The sequence below is a fragment of the Dendrobium catenatum genome, unplaced genomic scaffold, assembly GCF_001605985.2.
Source record: "Dendrobium catenatum unplaced genomic scaffold, ASM160598v2 fragScaff_scaffold_1221, whole genome shotgun sequence".
Lineage (NCBI taxonomy): Eukaryota > Viridiplantae > Streptophyta > Magnoliopsida > Asparagales > Orchidaceae > Dendrobium > Dendrobium catenatum.
Window position 1 is genome coordinate 241934 of NW_021319683.1, and position 19342 is coordinate 261275.

General features: G+C 35.0%; 1 protein-coding gene across 1 annotated transcript in view; it reads left to right on the forward strand.

The window, feature by feature from the left end:
• Window positions 1–19342, forward strand: part of LOC110100284 — a 60036-nt gene that overhangs the window by 26429 nt on the left and 14265 nt on the right. The window contains exons 8-15 of the mRNA XM_020827721.2: window positions 5664–7264; window positions 7697–7832; window positions 7974–8079; window positions 8159–8242; window positions 12083–12562; window positions 12763–12858; window positions 13645–13809; window positions 13891–14064. Of these exons, the coding sequence (XP_020683380.1) occupies window positions 5664–7264; window positions 7697–7832; window positions 7974–8079; window positions 8159–8242; window positions 12083–12562; window positions 12763–12858; window positions 13645–13809; window positions 13891–14064 (2842 nt within the window). The remainder of the gene's footprint in view (window positions 1–5663; window positions 7265–7696; window positions 7833–7973; window positions 8080–8158; window positions 8243–12082; window positions 12563–12762; window positions 12859–13644; window positions 13810–13890; window positions 14065–19342) is intronic.

Genomic DNA, 19342 nt, shown 5'->3' on the forward strand with positions numbered 1-19342 from the left:
AAAACCATCAATCGCATGCAATGCTCGCTGGCTAATGTTTTTGCAAAGGTTCTCATTCACAATTAAGCACAAACCCGGAGCCGACAATCGAGTGGAGGATGCTTTAAGTCGGAAAAGAAGTTTGTTGGTAACCTTGCAAATAGAATTCACGGGACTAGAGTGTCTCAAGGATATGTATGCCTCCGATCCAGAGTTCGGTACCATTTGGAGCCAATGTCAAGAGCAGCCCACAGTAGATGATTACTCCATGAGACATGGATTTCTGTTTAAACAACACCGGCTATGTATTCCGGTATCATCTTGGCGTTAGCACTTGATTCGCGAAGCTCATGGAGGGGCTCTTGCAGCTCATGTGGGAAGAGATAATACACTCCGTCAGCTACAAGCAAGGTTTTTCTGGCCCCGGTTACGGCGGGATGTATTCCGAATTGTTGATAGCTGCCTATTTGTCAAAGCTATAAGGGAGGTGCCCAAAATACCGGTTTATACATGCCACTACCCGTGCTAGATTCCATTTAGGAAGATCTTAGTTTAGACTTTGTTCTGGGGCTACCAAGGACTAAGAAAGGTAACGATTCTATTATGGTGGTTGTTGACAAATTTTTGAAAATGGCGCATTTTCTATCTTGCAAAAAGACCTCCAATGCTCTCGTGGTTGCCAATCTTTTTTTTGAAGAAATTGTTCGCCTCCATGGCTTACCTCGTAGTCTTACTTCGGATCGGGACGTGAAATTTATAAGCCACTTTTGGCGTGAGCTTTGGAATCGGTTGGGCACCGAACTACGTCTCAGTTCCGCATACCACCCTCAATCGGTTGGTCAGACCGAAGTCGTCAACAGAACCGTGGGCAACATGCTCAGATGTTTAGTCCAAGAGCACCCCCGACAGTGGGAAGATGTGTTGAGCAAGGCAAAATTTGCCTATAATTCAATGGTCAACAGAACTACGGGCAAGGCCCCTTTTAGCATTGTCTACACCAAACATCCGAATACAGTTCTTGACATATCTATTTTGCCTAAGTGCAAGTCCTCGGCAGCCACCAACTTCACAAAGCAATATGAGGAAATGTTATATGAAGTGAGGCATCAAATTGTTAAATCCAATCAAAAGTACAAAGAGGCGGCATATACACGACGCCTTCAACGACTATTTAATGTTGGAGATCTCGTTATGGTGAGGATGCGCCGGGAGCGATTTCCACCTGGTACCTACTCCAAATTAGCTCATCGCAAAATAGGCCCCATTCCCATTACAGCCAAAATAAATGACAATGCTTATTCTGTCGCACTGCCCGCGGGTTGCAACACATCACCAACCTTTAATGTGTCCGATATTTGGACCTATAATCCTCCTGATGACGACATCATCAATCTTAGCTCGTCGGAGTCGAGCTCTTCGGAACCAGGGGAGGACTGATGCAGCTCATACTCTATGCTATACCCGCGAGCCATACTACCAGGGCTAACTACCAGATACGTTCCCATTACCTACAGTACTATTTCCGTTAGCTGCTTTACTTATTTACTTTATTTCTGGCAATTTCTTTTATAGCAACTTTACACTTTCTAGAAGATAATATATATAGGAAATATGTGAAAGCTGTAAGCAGTTTTTTAATCTTCTTCTTCAATAGAAAAGCCTGAAGAGCATATCTGCTCTGTTTTTATTGTTCCATTGCTTGCGTTTCCTTCCTCTAAGTGTCACGCAGATCTTGGCGGCATCAGTCGCCTTAGATGATTTAGATGACCCGGTTAGAAGAGTAGATGTATTAGATTTGACATATGTTAAGAAAGGTAGATGTAGAACTAAAAAGATTTTGTTATAAAATATTAGAAATGATATTTTTTTATTAGATTTAAATGAGAATTTAACTCCTAACAAGTCACAATGAGGAAAAAAGAGTCAAGTTGTCGGCCCCACGTGGTGGGATAAAGGCTTGATGATGATGTTGATGTTGATGTATCTTTGTGTTGTACCGCTCGCTCGATGTGCTATAGACCAGAGAAGCCGGTGCCGCTGTGCCCAGCTCATTAGTGCCACGACGCTCGATCAACTAGAACTTTTTAAACGGAGAGGCAAGCGTCATTGTGCTCGCTAGCACATATTTCTATGCATGTAAGGTTTCAGGTCATGTTCTTTTTGGGTCATTTACGTATCACTTATCTATTGAGAATGAAAGTTATTACTACGAGAGAGAGAGGCGGTGAGAAGAAGGAAGATGCTCAAGGGCTGCAACTGGGAGAAGGGCATGTGTGGAGGCAAGTGGAGGGCAGGAGAATCTTGCAAAAACTTGGGATTGGTATTTGGGTCAATGAAAACAATTACATGCAAATAGACTTGTAGGCAAGAATTTTTTTTGTCATGCTGTCGCATGAGATGAGGGTTGGTCTGGTTCACAGGAGGTCAGTTTGATCATATTTGAGTCATCACAAATAGTGTCCGGATATATGTGACTTAATCTCCCTTGTTTGGAATGAATGATCTTGATTAAGTCGAATGATATAGTTAAATATATCTTCGCGTGATTACCTCTAGCTATCATCCATGCAATGCACTATGGCTTTGGGGCATTCTAGAAGCCAATGCAAATGTAGACGTGCAGTGGTTTGCTTGCATGTCTTGAAATTGGTATCTTGTTCGCAATCATGTCTTTCTTTAGAAGGTTACCAAATATTTTTTTATAGAGAAGGCACAAATGAACTGAATTTGATTTATTCTTCATTTTTATCGATCCAACTCAATGATTAGATTAAAAAGAAGAAAACTGGGGATATTATTAGTAGAATTCAAGCCAGATTCTTACTTTTAAGCATGATGATTCTTACTTTTCATTTGATCATATTGAATTGTATCAGTGATGACCGAGTATTGATGATGTTTGATGTTATTGATACTATTAATTGAGATGAGCATGCATATTTATTTCCTAGATCTTTTATTGAAGGCTTTGCCTAGTTTTGAGTTTCTACTAGTTTTTTAAGCTCAATATGTGATTTTATTACTTTCAAGTCAGGGAAGGGGCCATAATTTTGTGCAGTGAGGTGTATTGAGATCTTCAAGTTTCTTCTTTTTGGGTTTATTTTTTGTTATATTATTTTGTATTTATGAGCTATTGATAGACTTATTGATTGTTAGTGATCTCTTGACTATTATAAATGTGATTTTGGTAAAAGAATATAGTGATATATTTTTTGGAGTACAATATTTACTTTCGTTTGCTTGATATATTAAATTATTTTGTAATTTATAGAAATTCTGACAAATGATTAAAAAGATAGCTAATTCTTCCAATTTGATTCTAGGGCATGACACAAACCATGACTTTGATTTCTAATCAACTGATTTGTCATGGAGCTTCAAAAAAGTTTCCTTATAATGACCTAGTTTCTTCCAATAATCACATCAAGACCTTTCTCGTTTCTGATGATCTCCATCATTACTATTAAATGATTGGACAGTAAGGATAGATGTATCTAACGTTGATGCAGGTTGTTCCTTCGATTCCATCATTCCCTAAATAGATGTTATTGAGAAGTTTGATAAAATTAATTATATGTAACTTGCTTTACTGTGTATCTCCTTAGGTGGTGATGAAATCAAAGACTTAGAAGATTCAAAGTGGGTATTTATGAAATTTTCTTTATTGATTTTTTTTTTAGTTTGCATTGAAAGGAGCATGCATTTAATTGCTTAAAGCTTATAATTTATATAATGTTAGAAAACTGTTATACGAAGAATTTTTTTTTTACAAGTATGGATATGTGAAAGAAGACGTATATGAGATAAGAAAATATATGAATGAACAAGACATGTGAAAGAAATGAGAAGTGAAAATGAAAGGCATACATATACTTATACACATAAGAATGTAAATAAATAAATGTTTAAGAAATGATATAAATATAATTAAGAAAATGGGAAAAGGAAAATGTTATGCATGCAAAGTTTACAGGAGTTCATCCCCGTATGATACTGGCTGGGGAAACAACGTACCCATGCACGAAAAAATTAAGGAAAATGTTATGGAAATGGAAAGGGTTGTATCTTTGGTACAATTAGATGGTTCTCTTGTACAATATGAAATAAGGAAAAAATAATAATTGTTAAAGTAAATGTTATAAATGAACATGCTATGGTATGTAAAAAGTAAAGAAATGAATATGATATAATATGTATATGAAATGAAATGAAATAAAGAAAGAAAATATGCCTCAAATGTTAAATAAATGAACCAATATCAAATGTTATGTCTATATAAATATATATATGTATATTGTACTTTAAAGCATATAAATTATTTTAATTGTTACTCACTGAGTTTATTATGTAAACACATTCAACTAATTAAATGTTTCAGGTAAGTCTCCAAAGATTTAGAAATAATAGAATGAGAAGAGTTCGTTTACAGAAGACGACGTGCAAATGACAACATATAATTTTTAATTTGGGGTTTTGATGTAGGCAAGGGGGGGTCAAAACAAAATGAATATTTTTTTCTTTGTGCTGCAATGTGATACTTTAGAACTAAATTGGCCACACACGGATAATCTGGAGACTATTTTGGGATTTTTTGTATATATTGAAGTTTGTCCTTGAAGTGTTTTAATGCATATAACATTTTTTAAATATTTATTAAATTTATATTACATTATAATTTTTTTTGGGTGAGTATTACATTCAAATTTGTTAAAATGCTCCAACCATTGATTAAATATCCAATAAACTCTCTCATTTTTTTTTTTCATTTTTATTCCAGAATGGTTGAAATGTCATGCTATTTACAATTATAGCGTTTCTTTAAGGCGCACTATAATATAACTCTTAATAAAATAAAATCTGTTTTTTAAATAAAATATTAATAACATATGCATTTTTACTCTAGGTATCCTCACACAAACACTGAGTGGTGTTGTTGTGGGTGGGTTGGGGTAACACCCTTCATTTTTAAAGTACCTTATTCTTGGTGTGCCTTAACAAACATCGGCATTGGTATATTTCTTTTAACATTTTAAGAACTACTGATGGAATCTGATGAGAAGTCTTTCTAGACTATGTTTTGCTTTATGAACTAGTTAAAGATGCATCTCACCATGTAAGTTTAATCCTACTGATGACAGCCTATTTGAGTTTTTCTCTATAAACTAGTTAAAAATGCATCCCACCATGTATCTTTATTCTTATAGATGAAGGCCAACAACTCTGATATCTCCTCTGAACTGACTTATTATTGTCCAATGTGTAAATAAAGTCTTGACTTTGACCCCAACAGCCCTGCTGTCAACCCCCCCCCTGGTGCACTTATTTCTTGTATTTAACTATCAATTTACTGATTTAATTTGTACGGGTCTGGGAACTTTTTTATGGCATACACATGTTTATTGGTGTGTGATGTTGGGGCCGGCGATGGGTGCAACCATAGCTTATTGTTATGGCTAAAGACAATGACATTATATCAGATTCACAAGTTTTCAGCAACCCTTTTTTTTCAAGGTTTAGGGCCTGTTCTCTTTTACTGATACTCTCTTATAGATTGCTTGGATTCTAGTTATTGCTCTCATTTCTGTTTTTTCCCCTTAAAACTTTCTTTGGTCTATGTTAAAATTTCTCTGAGTTGCAGTTTTGTTATATTTACCTTATCTTACAAGCTTACCTTTATTTGGTAGACCAAGGGATATCTTGATTGATACATCTTTAGATAATGTTCAGCATGAAATGCGTATCTGTAAGGCAGGAAATCTTCCCGTCTCTGGAAATTGTTGTTGTGCTACAATCTCCAAGTGCAAGACGGGTTATTGTTTTGGTGAGGCTGTATGCGCTGCTGATACCATTAATGACCCCAATGTTAATGGAACGTTGAAGCACGTAAATCCAACTTTTGATCAGGATTCCGCATTTGAGAAAGAAAAAACAGTTGAATTAGATCAATGTGCATGCTTTAAGAAAAGGATTGTCATGCAAAACAACTGCCAGACTGGTTTCCGGAGGGTTGTTTCCGGTAAGATCATAGGATATTCTACTGCTACTTCTGACAATCATGGAAGGACCTCTGAGGTCCCTCGAGTAAACAGACAAACAAAGACTGCATCTAAGAAGTCAGATGCAACTTTCAAGGCATCCACGTCCTTGGATGAGCAACAGTTGTCCAATCGTTCTGGATCTTCAGCTCCAGCGATTACTGAAGTTTCAGTTGAAGTCAACAAGAAAGATGCCCAGTTTTCAAATGTTAAAACCACCATGATTTTAAATAATTCTGAGTTTGATGAAGGATCAGCAATTGAGAAATGCAGTTCCTCTGATGAAATGCTAGACGCTGGAAAATGTAAAGAAGTTCCTGATACCTGTTGCAAGGTTTCAGGTAATAACACTGGGCCTGACTGCATGTCGAGCCATTCATCCATTAACAATATGGATGAGCTTAAATTTAGATACGCATCCAATCAAAAGAATGTTAGAAATAAAATTACTACTAGATGTACAGATCAAGAAAATAATTGTCAGAGACAGCAGTTAACTAACATTTGGAAACTAGGGAGTAGAAAGGAATCTCCTAAAGCTTACAAGTTGGAGAAAACAGTTTCTAAATCAGTTTCCCATTTTGCACATTCAGAGCCTCTCGACTCTATTGATGAAGCAAAGCATCTCCTATCATCAACACGGGATGGTGTCTCTATGCAACCTGACAATGTTGTGGAAGGCACAGGCATGGTTTCTAGTGGATCCTCGAACGTCAAGCGCAAGAGATCTGATTTCACCTCCTCCAAGTTCATATCTTTGAATAAGTTTGAGAACCATAATTTTCAGTTGAAAAATGGTAAAAATCCTTCTGAAGAATTAGAATTTTCTTTTGCAATGGCGGAGAAAGATAATTTTACTGTACATGGGAAAAGGCATTTCTATCAGAGTTTGAATCATCTAACTGGTGAAAGACCACCCAAGTACATGTCACTAAGTTGTATAGTGGACTCTAGGAACCATGCAACAGAAGATTCTACCATAAGCAAAAGGCCAGTTGTTTGTGGAAATTCTGGTATCATTTCTGGGGGTGCGTTGAATGCTCCACAAAAACCTGCGAAAATAGTTCCGCTTAACTTAATTCTTAAAAAGGCTAGAAGATGCAAGAGTTACTGGGAAGTTGAGCCTAAAACATATCGATTGTCAAAATTGGAATGTACTGATGCAAAAGACCAGCAATGCAGTGAGTTATCGACTTGCAAATCACCGAATGACAGTGGGAATCCATACATTGGCAAACTTTTCATGTCAGGTAAAATAAGAAAATGACTACAACTAATGGTATTTACATAACATGCCAATAGTTATTTCTTAGAATTACAACTTGTTCAAATAATATAAAAAAAAACCTTTTTCATGCTATGATAATTGAGATTTCCAATTGAAACAAGGCATAAGGAACTTCATATTTGATGTCACGAGAAGAATGGTTGATCATACAACAAAGGATATCTGTATTCCTGATGTTTAGAAATTTAGCTTTAAAAAGTGATTGAACTGATTTGGGTGATATTTGTTCGGCTATTAAGCTAATCCTTATATTTTGACCATTGGATTTCATGCTCAATGTTAGTTGGAGTAAAAATGCTTCAATTTTGATAGGCTTATCTGATTTCTGGCATCTTCAGGGTATTTGAGCTATGCTTCTCTTCTCTAATGGTAATTAAACGCATCCTGCACCCAGGTACGGAATCTCATGTGTTGAATTTAGGTTTCGGGAAGGCTATAAAAGATACATGGTATGCTAGCATGATATCTAGAAGCAATTCTGTGAATAATAAAGTTGATACTGGCGAGCAATTGCAAACGAACAGAAGAAGGTATGCGCATGTTCAGGAATTATGTGCTTAGGAAGGCCATCGAAGTTGTGGAGCTATATTCTATTTAACGATTTCATTGTTTTATATTTTAGTATTCCCCTTGTCACTACTAGAAACTCTGATGTTCATTATTTGGAGCAGGAGTGAGCCCTTTCCAGTTGACGCAGAAGCATTGTGTTGTGTTTGTGGAGGTTCAAACAAAGAAGCAATGAATTGCTTGTTGGAATGCAACCGATGCATGATTAGAGTGCGTGATTAATGAAGTTTTTTTTTAATCCATATGGCTATTTTTTAGCGTTAATAAAAATGCGAAAAATGTTATGTAGGTGCACCAGGCCTGCTATGGTATTTCCAAATTTCCAAAGGACCTTTGGTATTGCAGACCTTGCAAGTCGAACTCTCAGAACATTGTGAGCAATAACTAGCCTATTTACATCTATGAAAATATATAGGTCTTTATGCTAGTAATGATAACATGGACATTTTGTTCAACTTCTGAAAAAGTTGTATGATTGGTGGAGATTATGATGCACAAACACTAGCTAGATATGGAATCTAAAATGTGATTCTAAATTGTTAAGAAAGGCATTTTACTGATATGATATACTTCTAAATCAAGTATAGAAAAAAATATGAGTAAACTATAGGTTTTATTGTCTCAGGATTTCTAAATCAAGTAGTACACTTCATTGTTCTCATACTTAAAATGTTAGGGGGTATTCATGAAGTATCCATGATGCGTTGAAAAGTGTCATAAGTTTTTATTAGAGAGCTATAAGAAAGGAAAGCAAATTGGATAGTCTTATTAGAAGTGTTCATGATTCATAGTGGTTAGGGATATATATATATATAAAAAAAAAAAGTGGTTAGGGATATATACTGTCACGTATCACATTGACCCTCTCTACCAAATGATGCATGATGCAACACTGAAAAATATCCAAATCATCTAACATTCATAATTTATAAACATTCTAATAATATTCTTGATGGAATTTATCACTTTCATCAACAAAATGAAACCATTCCAAATATATATAGAGCCACTAATAACCCCCAAAACATTCCCATAATAATATCTTACATACCTCATATTAGGATTTATTTTACTCGACTATACAATAAAAGATGAGTTTTAAATTGACCTAAATCTACTCAAGGTTTCAACTTTAGCTTACCTTTTCATGTAAAAACAATCATAATAAAAATCTGGTGAGCTATGAGACTTATAAAGATATGCATCTCTAACGTTAACCGATCACAATTCATAATTTGAACACCCTTTACATTCCATATACTAAAATTCATAAGTTTCTTATAAAATGAATTAACATTTAGATGTTACCATTAATTAATAATATCATAATGCAAAATCTTATATGTAAGATGATATCATGTCATTTAATGATTTAAAGGACCAACCTTGAATTTATTTATATATATTTCATTTAATAATTTCTTCTTTTTCACATCTCATTTCATCTTAAGCCTATGAATATGTCTTGATTAGATGTCTACATTTTCTGGCCTTCATTATAACATAAATTAGCCCTTTAAGGTTTCATAATAATGTTCAATGAAACCCATGTAAAACCCAACATTAGCATTTTCATCATTAAATTACATTGAGGTCTTGATGTCTCAATTGGGGTCCCTTTTGTCCCACCTGTGCAAGTATCATAACATTTTATTGTCTCCCACTATCTAATATGACATTCCTTAGGTTTAACAGTTTATTATCAATTTATATAACTTGGAGTTAAACGTTTCATGCATTAATATAAAATAAATAAGTAATGCAATGCAAGTATCTAAAAAAAAGGAGAAAGTTAACACACTGTCTTTATTTTCAAAGTATTATCAATTAGTGAAATATTTATATAGTTACAAGGCACGTAATTTTGAGCTTACATCATTAAAATTTATAGGTTGTTATTTGCACACGAATACCAAGTTATAGACATGCTTTCAACAATATAAGGAATTTTTAATGCATTTCATACTTAGTTTTAGCTCTAGTGCAATTTTACATACAAAAAGTGATGTGATACATGCTTGGAGTTACACAAGATTATCAAGAGAATTTAATAGAAGCTTAACATTTATAAAATGATGCGTCAATTCAAAGTAGGTTACAAGAATTCTCAGTCTTCCACTTGCTTAGGCAAAGAATTGCATGGAGATTAACCAAGACACTTTCAATCAAATACAAGGTGAAGTAATGTAAAAGCTTGTAACCAAAAGTTAATAATGAGGTGTTCACCTTTGAGGATCTACTCTCTTCCCTACGAATCTAGGTTGAGCGGAGAAAGATCTTCTACACTAGAAATGAAGTAGCCACTAGAACGGACGAGCCGAGGAACGTCGTTGTTGGGAAGGTAGCCGGAGGTGGAGGTGGCACGTATCTTCTGGTGAGGGACCACGGGGTCCTTGGTTGTTGAAGCTCAATGGTGTGGGCAAGGCAATACACGATCCGGTTAACGTAGCGTTCAACGGTGATGTCGTATTCCCAATCCGGTTCGTAGAAGGGGGAGAGAAAGATGTCGATCTCCCCTTGCTCGTGGTACGCGAAGCCGTGATCAACTTCGGGATCCGCCATACATCATTGCCGGGAATTGACGGAGCAAAGAAAAAGGGAGAAGGGGAGAAGAGGTGGCGGCTTGGAGGGGAAGAGGGTTGGGCCGTGGGATTGGGGGAGAGATGGGGTCACGGTTGGGAGGGAGAGAGGGGAGAAGAAGAGGCTATTTTGGGGGAGGAGAAAATCTGAAGTTTAACTTCAGATTTTTATTAAGAAAGAAAGAAGAAATCTTAATTTCAATTCCAAGTTTTGAAATTGAAATTAGATCTTGGGAGGGAAAGGCATTAATGAGGTAATTAAGTGGTGATTAGGTGGCAATTGGAGAGAGAAACAATTGGAGAGAGGTGGCCGGCCATATGGGGAGAGAGAGGGGCTGATTTTGTGGAGATTGGGAATTAATGCGTGAGAGAGAAGGAGCCCATGAAGGGCCTGCTAAAATAGAGAAAGGGGAGGGGAATAAGATTTAATTAAGTTGGGCCCACATGTTTAATTAAAAGATTTTAACAAAAGGAAAACTTGAATGCAAACATTAGGCAACGTTTTGAATTTCAAATTGGAATTGAAATTCAATTATGATGATTGCCTAAATTCTAGGATTTATTTTAGGAAAGTAATGAATCCCTCATGAGAAAATTTTGAATTTCAAATGCAAGACTCAAGAGGAGCCGACGACAAGATGGGTCGGCTGCAAGGGGGGTCGGCGGGTGGCTCTTGGCCGGCGGCTAGGTTGGGAGGGGCGGCGGGATGGCTTGGTGGAGAAGGTTGTGGGGAGAAAAAAAAAAGGGGAGAGAGTCACGGTTCTTGGAGGAGGGAAAGGAAAATCAAAACACACAAACCTTGACTCTTCCTCCAATAGAACTCACCAAGAGATCAACAATGCTTTCTCCTCAAGAACTCACAAAGAGATCTAGAGGAGTTTTTGGAACTCACAAAGAGATCAATAAAATAACTTTTCATTCATCAAAAATCAATCCTCATACATAAGAAGATGGCCATATATATAGGCCTCTAAAATGACAAAGAAAACAAAAGACTAGAATGCCCCTTGGGCTACAATAGCGACCAACTACCCATAAGGGCAAAAACGGAAAAACTGAAATAACATGATTAATACCTAAAATGCTAATATAGAAAATGCATCAAAAGTAAAGACTCTCCATCATGGCCATCGATCTCCTGTGTCGCCTTTGATAAATGCGTCGAAACTTCTTGTCGATGTCCCCATCAAAAAAACTGAAGAAGTTGCTTCTTGAATTAGAAGTTTGCACATCTTATCATCGTGATGAGTTGCTTCCTCAATTCTCACACCTCTACATAAAATGCTATATTGTCTTATGAACTTTTTATTTCCTTATAGCAATTTTAAAAAATTTCCCTTGATGCACCTATATTATTTCCTAGTTATAAAATTTCACTTCAAAAAGAATCCATAATGTGTTATGTTGTTCTTTTTTGTTTGCTGCTAGGCTTTAGTGGATTCTCGTTGGGATTGTCTTAATGCTGTCTAGCTGTGTTTTTTATTTCTTTGGTTTTTCCTCTTCTTGTGCGTGTATAAGAGGCGAGTGCTACATATATAACTGTGGAAAATGGAATGATATTGTCACTGAAATGTACAAGACTGTTATTATGGCCTTATCCTTGTTTTCTTATTGTTCCTGCAATGGGTACGTAGGCTTGTGTTCTGTGTGGCTATGATGGAGGTGCAATGACACGGGCACTGAGAAGTTCAAATATTGTGAAAAGTCTATTAAAAGTCTGGAAAGTTACTGTTGGATCCACTTCAAGAAAAATAGTTTGGCCATTTGAAAGTATGAAGGATGGAGTTTTGAATCCAAGTTCGCTAGAACTAGATGAAGCTGAATATGATGAATATTCTTTTTTTCCATCTGTTGGGTTTAGAAGCTTTGAAGCCTTTCCAGGCGCTGCTGCTGACATAGATGAGCACGACCAGAAGAATACTACTGAAGAGACTGATGGTTTTGCAGACAAAATTAATGTCAATAATAGTATTATTGAAGGAGCTTTTGATCCATCTGTTACGCAATGGGTGCATGTAGTTTGTGGGCTATGGACTCCTGGTACACGATGCCCAAATGTTGGCAAAATGAACGCTTTTGATGTTTGTGGTGCTCAACCTGCCATTCAAGATATTGTAAGTTGCCTTGGGCAGAAATGCATTCTTAATAAATCTCAGAATAAAAAAAAGATGATCATTTAAGGGTTTTTTTTAATGTAATACCTTTATGCAACGCTAAAACTTATTAATGTAATATCATGCAATCCTATTCTTATAATTTACTTTTCTTTATCAATCTACATTACTGATTATCGGCTGCAATTCCTTGGCTCCAGGTTTGCTCTCTTTGTGGCCGTCATGGGGGTTCGTGCATTAAGTGCAGAGTTTCAAATTGCTCTATCCATTTCCATCCTTGGTGTGCTCACCAGAAAGTATGCTTGATTAATTGAATCCAGCCGTTTTACTTTTGTTGTTATCATTGCGTCCATTGTATTATTTACAGTTTCGTTCTTCCTGGTCATTCTAAATACATCAATTCAATCATGACAAATACATCTTTAGTTATAGAATATCTTGGGGAAGAAAAAATCCTTTTTTAATCGTAGTATTTAGGCCACATTATTTTGACATCAAGATGTGTTATCTTAGTTTTGATTGGCAGAAACGTTTGCTATTTGAGCCTGTTCTTGCTTATTATTAACTTTTCAGTCAGAATTTTATAGATTATGGTGCTGACAACAGTTATCATTTGAGGGTAATTATTAGGAAATAAAACTTCGACTGTGAAGAGATATTACATGTTTGCCTCACATCTTTTAATACACTCATGCTAATATATCTTTTTTAAAAAAGACAAAGCGTCATTTGTTGAAATTAGAAAACAGAAAACAAAGTTTGAAAAAATTTCAAAATTGTTAAGCCTATCATTTGATTGGATATGGTTAGGAACTAGTAATTATTCCAAACTCCTCATGACTTCCTCAAATGCACTTGTTTCATTTTTCACACTTTTTTGAAGATAAAATCATTTTCTAAAGTATGAAAACTATTATCTACATGCAACCAAATTAACCCAGAAATCCAGAATGGACTGATGTTGATCATGACTCTAGCATCCTCTATGTTTATACTTTCTGGAAAATTTTGTTTTGTAAGTGAAAATTGGTGCTCGTCTTGTCAGCCCATTCCTTAATTTTCCTGCTTTTCCTCTTTCCTAGGGTTTACTGCAAAGTGAGCTTGAAGGAGAAGATAATGAAAAGGTTGGCTTCTATGGAAATTGTATACTGCATGCCAGAAATAATTATCATCATACTGATAGTCAACCTATGAATGTGAAAGCACCAAATCCTAGAATAAAGGAGTGGGCTTGTGCTCGTACAGAGGTATATGCATTATTGAGTTTTCTTTATCCATTTTTTTGTTTCCTGTCTCATGATCTCTACAAATGTGTGCCTGTTACATAGGGATTTAGAGGCCGTGATAGATGCTTCATTCTCAACTATCGGAAGTCATTCCCTGATGGTGATGGTTGCATTGTGTCTCAAGTGCAGATAAATGCATGGCTTCATATCAATGGGCAGAAATCATGCATGCGAGGTGTAAAATCAGAATGTTCTGATGTTGAGTATGATCTTCGGGTAATTTCAAGTTCTTTTTGAAGCTAATCCTTGTTTAATTTTCAAAATCTAAAGTAGGACTTAATGGATATAGAAGATGCTGCTGTAAACTGGCTGTTTCATAATCACTCTCTTTCCAGTGAAATCTTTTGCTTATTGGGGCATAGAAGCAGCCATTGCTTTCTGTAATACTCATCAGATCTTTGGCTGTACAACTTTCATGCTAAGAAAATAAGGCAAGGAATATGCCGTTGAAACTGTCTAGACTGATTGGTTCATCAAACTGTTATCTCTTTGACGAATGCTAAGGAGCCTATGTTAACCTCAATGACTGGTAGTGGAGTACAAGCCCCATTTAATTTATTAACTTCTGGTCAAACTAATATACCAAATATATGCCATGAAGAAACTTTATTCTTTATTTTGCAACGACCAAGATCCTTGATGACCGCAAAATCTCTTCACCTTATGTAAATAGAATGGTGATAGCAGTTGGAGTCAATTTAGGGTTCAACCATTAAATGTTGATAAATATCAAACTTTTCAGAGATAGGCAATACTGGAACTTTTCAAGCAAATTTATTTTTCACACTTACAACACGAAATGTTTGCTGATTTGAAAGTGCAATCCACAAAGTGAAGTGTACAAGATTTCTTTTAGCTTCAAAGTTTAAAGTGCAAAGTAAATTAGTGCTTTAGTTAACTGAAGACCATTCCATTTATAGTTGCATATATTGTTATACATGTAGCAATAGCTTAATAAAGAAATTATTTTATATAGTCAATTAAGAGCATGTAAGATTTAGGTCCGTTCTCAAGTTAAATTTGATAGAGCAGTGATTATGATTTATGAGGAGGCCTGATGCTAAATAATATGAAGCATAAATTATGTAAGTAGCACTTGAAAGTTTAAACTTAGCCATAAACACTATTATTCATCATAATATAAAAAACAATATAAAAAACTTTATAGCTTTAAATCAATATGTTGTTTTTTGACAATTAAAAAGTAAGAAGATTGTATTTCAAATGATTTAATTTTTATTAACAAATAATTGGATGTTTTTTTACAATGAAAAAAAAAACAACAATATGATCAAAGCATAGTTTTAATAAAGAGAGCCTATGATGATCAAACCAATTTAAAAAAAAAAGTTAAAATAATGGCAGTCACATAAAAAAGCTTGAATAATTAAAGCATTTTCCACTTTAAAAAGAAACACATACTTCAATGCTTCAAAGCATTATTTAGTTTTTCCCCGACTTTTTTGGTAAAACAATGTTTTGCTCTTTTGTTTCGTTTCACTTTGCTTCTGGAGCATACCCTTCACTTTAATTTTAAGGATATTGGGAGATGTATGGATAGAATGAAAGGATCTTTATATATATATTTTGGTTAATCTTAAAGAGTCATTTGTTTAGTACTTGAAATCAATTTTGTAGGTGTTAATGAAGGTCTGTATCAAAGTTATGTTGAAGTCATAAAAATATGTAAAATGATTACTGGCTATCTATATAAGTAGTTGTAAATTGACTATAGAGTTTTCCTAAATTAAAGTTGGATTTCATATGAGCATTACATTTATATCCTATCTTATATAGATTCTTACATAAGATGTTCAAAATAAGCTATCATGAGATGCGTCATTAGTAGATGACATAATTTTGAAATGAGATTTCATATTTGAGCATGTTAGTGGAAATGGAAATAATGGACTTTGATACCTTATTTTTGGGAAGATGAGAATTAATGCATAATACTAATTAGGGAGGTAAAAAGATGAAGATGATTGAGAGGGTTGAAATAAAGATTTCCTTAGAGTAGGGAGGTAGGATGTTGAGAGAAACAAAGCATGAATGACGCTTATGGTAAGGGAAAGGGTGGAAGTTCAATTAGGAGAAAAATTGCTAGATCAAATGCCATTTCTTTATTCATTACTCAATTATCTTTAGTTACAACCTAATGACCTCTATTATATAATGGTAGTCTAATTCATGATCATTTTAATTTTATTTTAAAATAATGATACGGAATGAGACTTGCATTGCTTTATGGTGGTTAGAACTGCAATGCTTTATGGTGTAGAATGTTGGCCATTAAAAGTGAAGCATAATATTAAGTTAAGTGTAGTAGAGATGAGGAACCTCAGGTGGATGAGTGGCTTTACTGTTAGAGGCAGGTTACCAAACGAGCATATATGTGAAAAGGTTGGAGTAGCTCCAATGGAAGATAAGATTAGAGAGAGTTACCTTAGATGGTTTGGTCACATAAATGGTGGCCTTTTGATGATTCTTTTAGGAGAGTAAATGTATTAGATTTGACTTATGTTAAAAAAAGTAGAGGTTGACTTTGAAAAGACTTGGTTAAAAAATATTAGAAATGACCTTTCTTTCTTAAATTTAAATGAGAATTTGACTCTTAACAGGACACAATGGAGAAAAATGATTCATGCAGCCAACCCCACGTAGTGGGATAAAAGCTTGTTGTTGTTGTTGTTGTAAGATAATGATAAATATGTTTAAAATCATAAATAACCATTTTGCTCCGACGGTTGAAAAGAATGTCAAAATATTGTCAAATGACATAACATAATTGGCTAAATATGACATGTCTAATAGAAACATACTTCAATACTAATAAGTTTAAATGTGTGACGTAGTGCATCCGGAGTCCTACACTAAAGTAAGTGAAAAGTTATATTATTGGCACTAAAGTAAGTGAAAGTTATATCAACCAAGAATTTTTATATGGTAAGGTGCTTAAGGTTAATATAAGAGTAAAGGGCTGTTAAAATGGTCCATTAACTCTTTATGAAAGATCAAAATAGTCTTCAACTATATTAAAGTATTAATTTGAACCCTCAACTCCTAAAAAAAGGAACCAAGTAGTCTCATCATGAGATTATTTTGATTCCTTTTTAAATACTTCAGGATCAAAATAGTCCTTAATATAGTTGATGATCATTTTGATCATTTATAAAGAGTCAACATACCAATTTAATTATTTTTTCATTAATATAATATATATCATATGCATTGTTGATGGCTATGAATTTGATAATTATCATTTAATAATATTTAAATATTAAATAAGATTTAGTATGATGAAATTAAGAACCTTGGCTCTATGATACGAATAAACTTGAACTTGAGATTTCCTTCTCAGGTTTTAGAAAGGAAACCTGAAGTAATTCTCAGAATATTGGGAAAGGGCGTGAAGCTATTCTCCACCTCCAATTCTCTCAGATTTTGTGAGAAAAATCTGAAATGTTTCAGATTTCCTGATAGGAATCGTAACAAATTATTGCCTTCAAGCTCTCCCTAGCAAAGCCGTCATTCTCGTTCTACATCAAAATGTCACTTTTTAGGGTTGAATTTATAATTGAAATTGAAATTGAAATTGAATTTAAATAGTTGAACAATAGGTTTATTACCCCCTGAGAATAAAAGAGAACTTTCGAGTTTCGATTAAGACTAATCATTAAATAGGCCGCAATAATTACCTAATGTATGATAGCATCGAATCTGGTTTTGGATTTTATGATTTAAATTTATTAATGTATACTTTAAGCAGGTGATGGGGGAATGATGATGGGTCTGATCAAAATTCCACGGTTCCATCATCCCAGGCTGTCATGTTCCCTAGTCTACTTAGTTGGAGGAGATAGTCGATTCAACCTGACAGAAGAAACTTTGTCAACAGTCATGAGTTGCGTCGTCCAAAAATATCTTTTAGACTTAGGGTGTATGTTTTTTCTAAGGTGATGAATTTAAATCAATCTTAGTTAACAGAGGACTTTATATTTTATATAGTGCATCCTATAATTTATTACTTAAGGAGCTTTTAGCCCTTAGATGATATATGGGCTTTGACCGCCATTTTGCAATAAAATCACCCAGTCAAAGGGCACGTGTTACATCCCTGATGGTAATGAATCAACTGAGAATGAATTGTTGTAATGCATTCCACACAACATCTGTGCTTTGTAATATGAAGTTATTCTTCAAATTATCATCCTCGTTAAACCATTGCGAAGTATTGATGGATTTTAGTTTTAAATTTTTTGTGATCAAATTTTTATTTAAATGTTTAGAACTTGGTATAGATTAAATTTTGAAATTTTAATATGCTTTTGAGAATTAACCCCTTCAATTGAGATTTACATTCAACGCAGCCATCATTAGGGTGATAGAACATTTTAAAAGATTTGTATTTTGCATTGAGGTTTGAGTATTTTGAAAATAAGGTCTCCTCCAATTGAGATTTTCTGTAAACACAGTCATCATCGGGATTTGAGCATTTTTAGCAAATCCGCAAAGCATTTTCTCTAAAACCCCTCAAATTTTCATTTTTGTGAGTACTGTTAGTTCGGACGAATTGAATTTAGTACGGGACGAACTGAAGAAAATTGTGAAGAATCTGCCTGATTCGTCTGGACGAACCTGTACGAGCCAGGATGAACCGTCGGGACAAAATTTGTCCAGAGAGCAAGTTGTCCAGGGACGAATCCATTTCGTTTGGACGAGATTTGTCCATAGGGCAAATCGTCTCGGGACGAATAGGAATTGTCCGGGACGATCCTATTTAATAAGTATCAGATTTGAGATATTTTGGAATCATTTTGAAGAGAGAGAAAAAGCTGGAGAGAGAAAGAGAAGAGAAAAGCTTGATTTCGGTGGCCACGGAGCGCTTTTCGTCCGACGACGCAGTTGGAAGATTTGTTTGTCTCAAAGTAAGGAATCCGAATCCTATGTCTGATTTTGAAGATTTCGTATTTTGGTATTTTTCTACTCAGTTTTGTGTTTCTGTTACCGAAAAATGACCCCTATCTTTGTATGGATGAAACTTTTACCGCGTAACTTTTGATATGTTATTGAAATAATGATATTACACGATTTGAGTATCTTTTGGAAAGTTTTTACCGGGTATTTTGTAGTCTTTTGTGTTTTTATCGAATAAAAAATTATCAGGCTGTTGAAAAATAGTGTTTCAGTACAAGTAAAGCTTTGAAATGTTGTTTTATTCGATTTCTAGTAATTTGGAAATTTTCTGGAACTGTGCATTTTATAACGACTTTTGTCTACTATACGATATTTTAAGGAGTTTTCTAAATTGGGCCAAATCATGTTTATTGATCGCAATGCATCTGGGAGGAGATCGGGAGGCTGGATGTCGGGCAGAGGAAGAAGGATTTGGGAGAAGAGGGAGATCGTGAAGAGGGGGTCGGTCGTGGAAGCAGCGACGGAAGCAGAGCTTCATGTGTGTGGAGGAGTTGGAGAGGAGTCGTGCGTGGGAGGA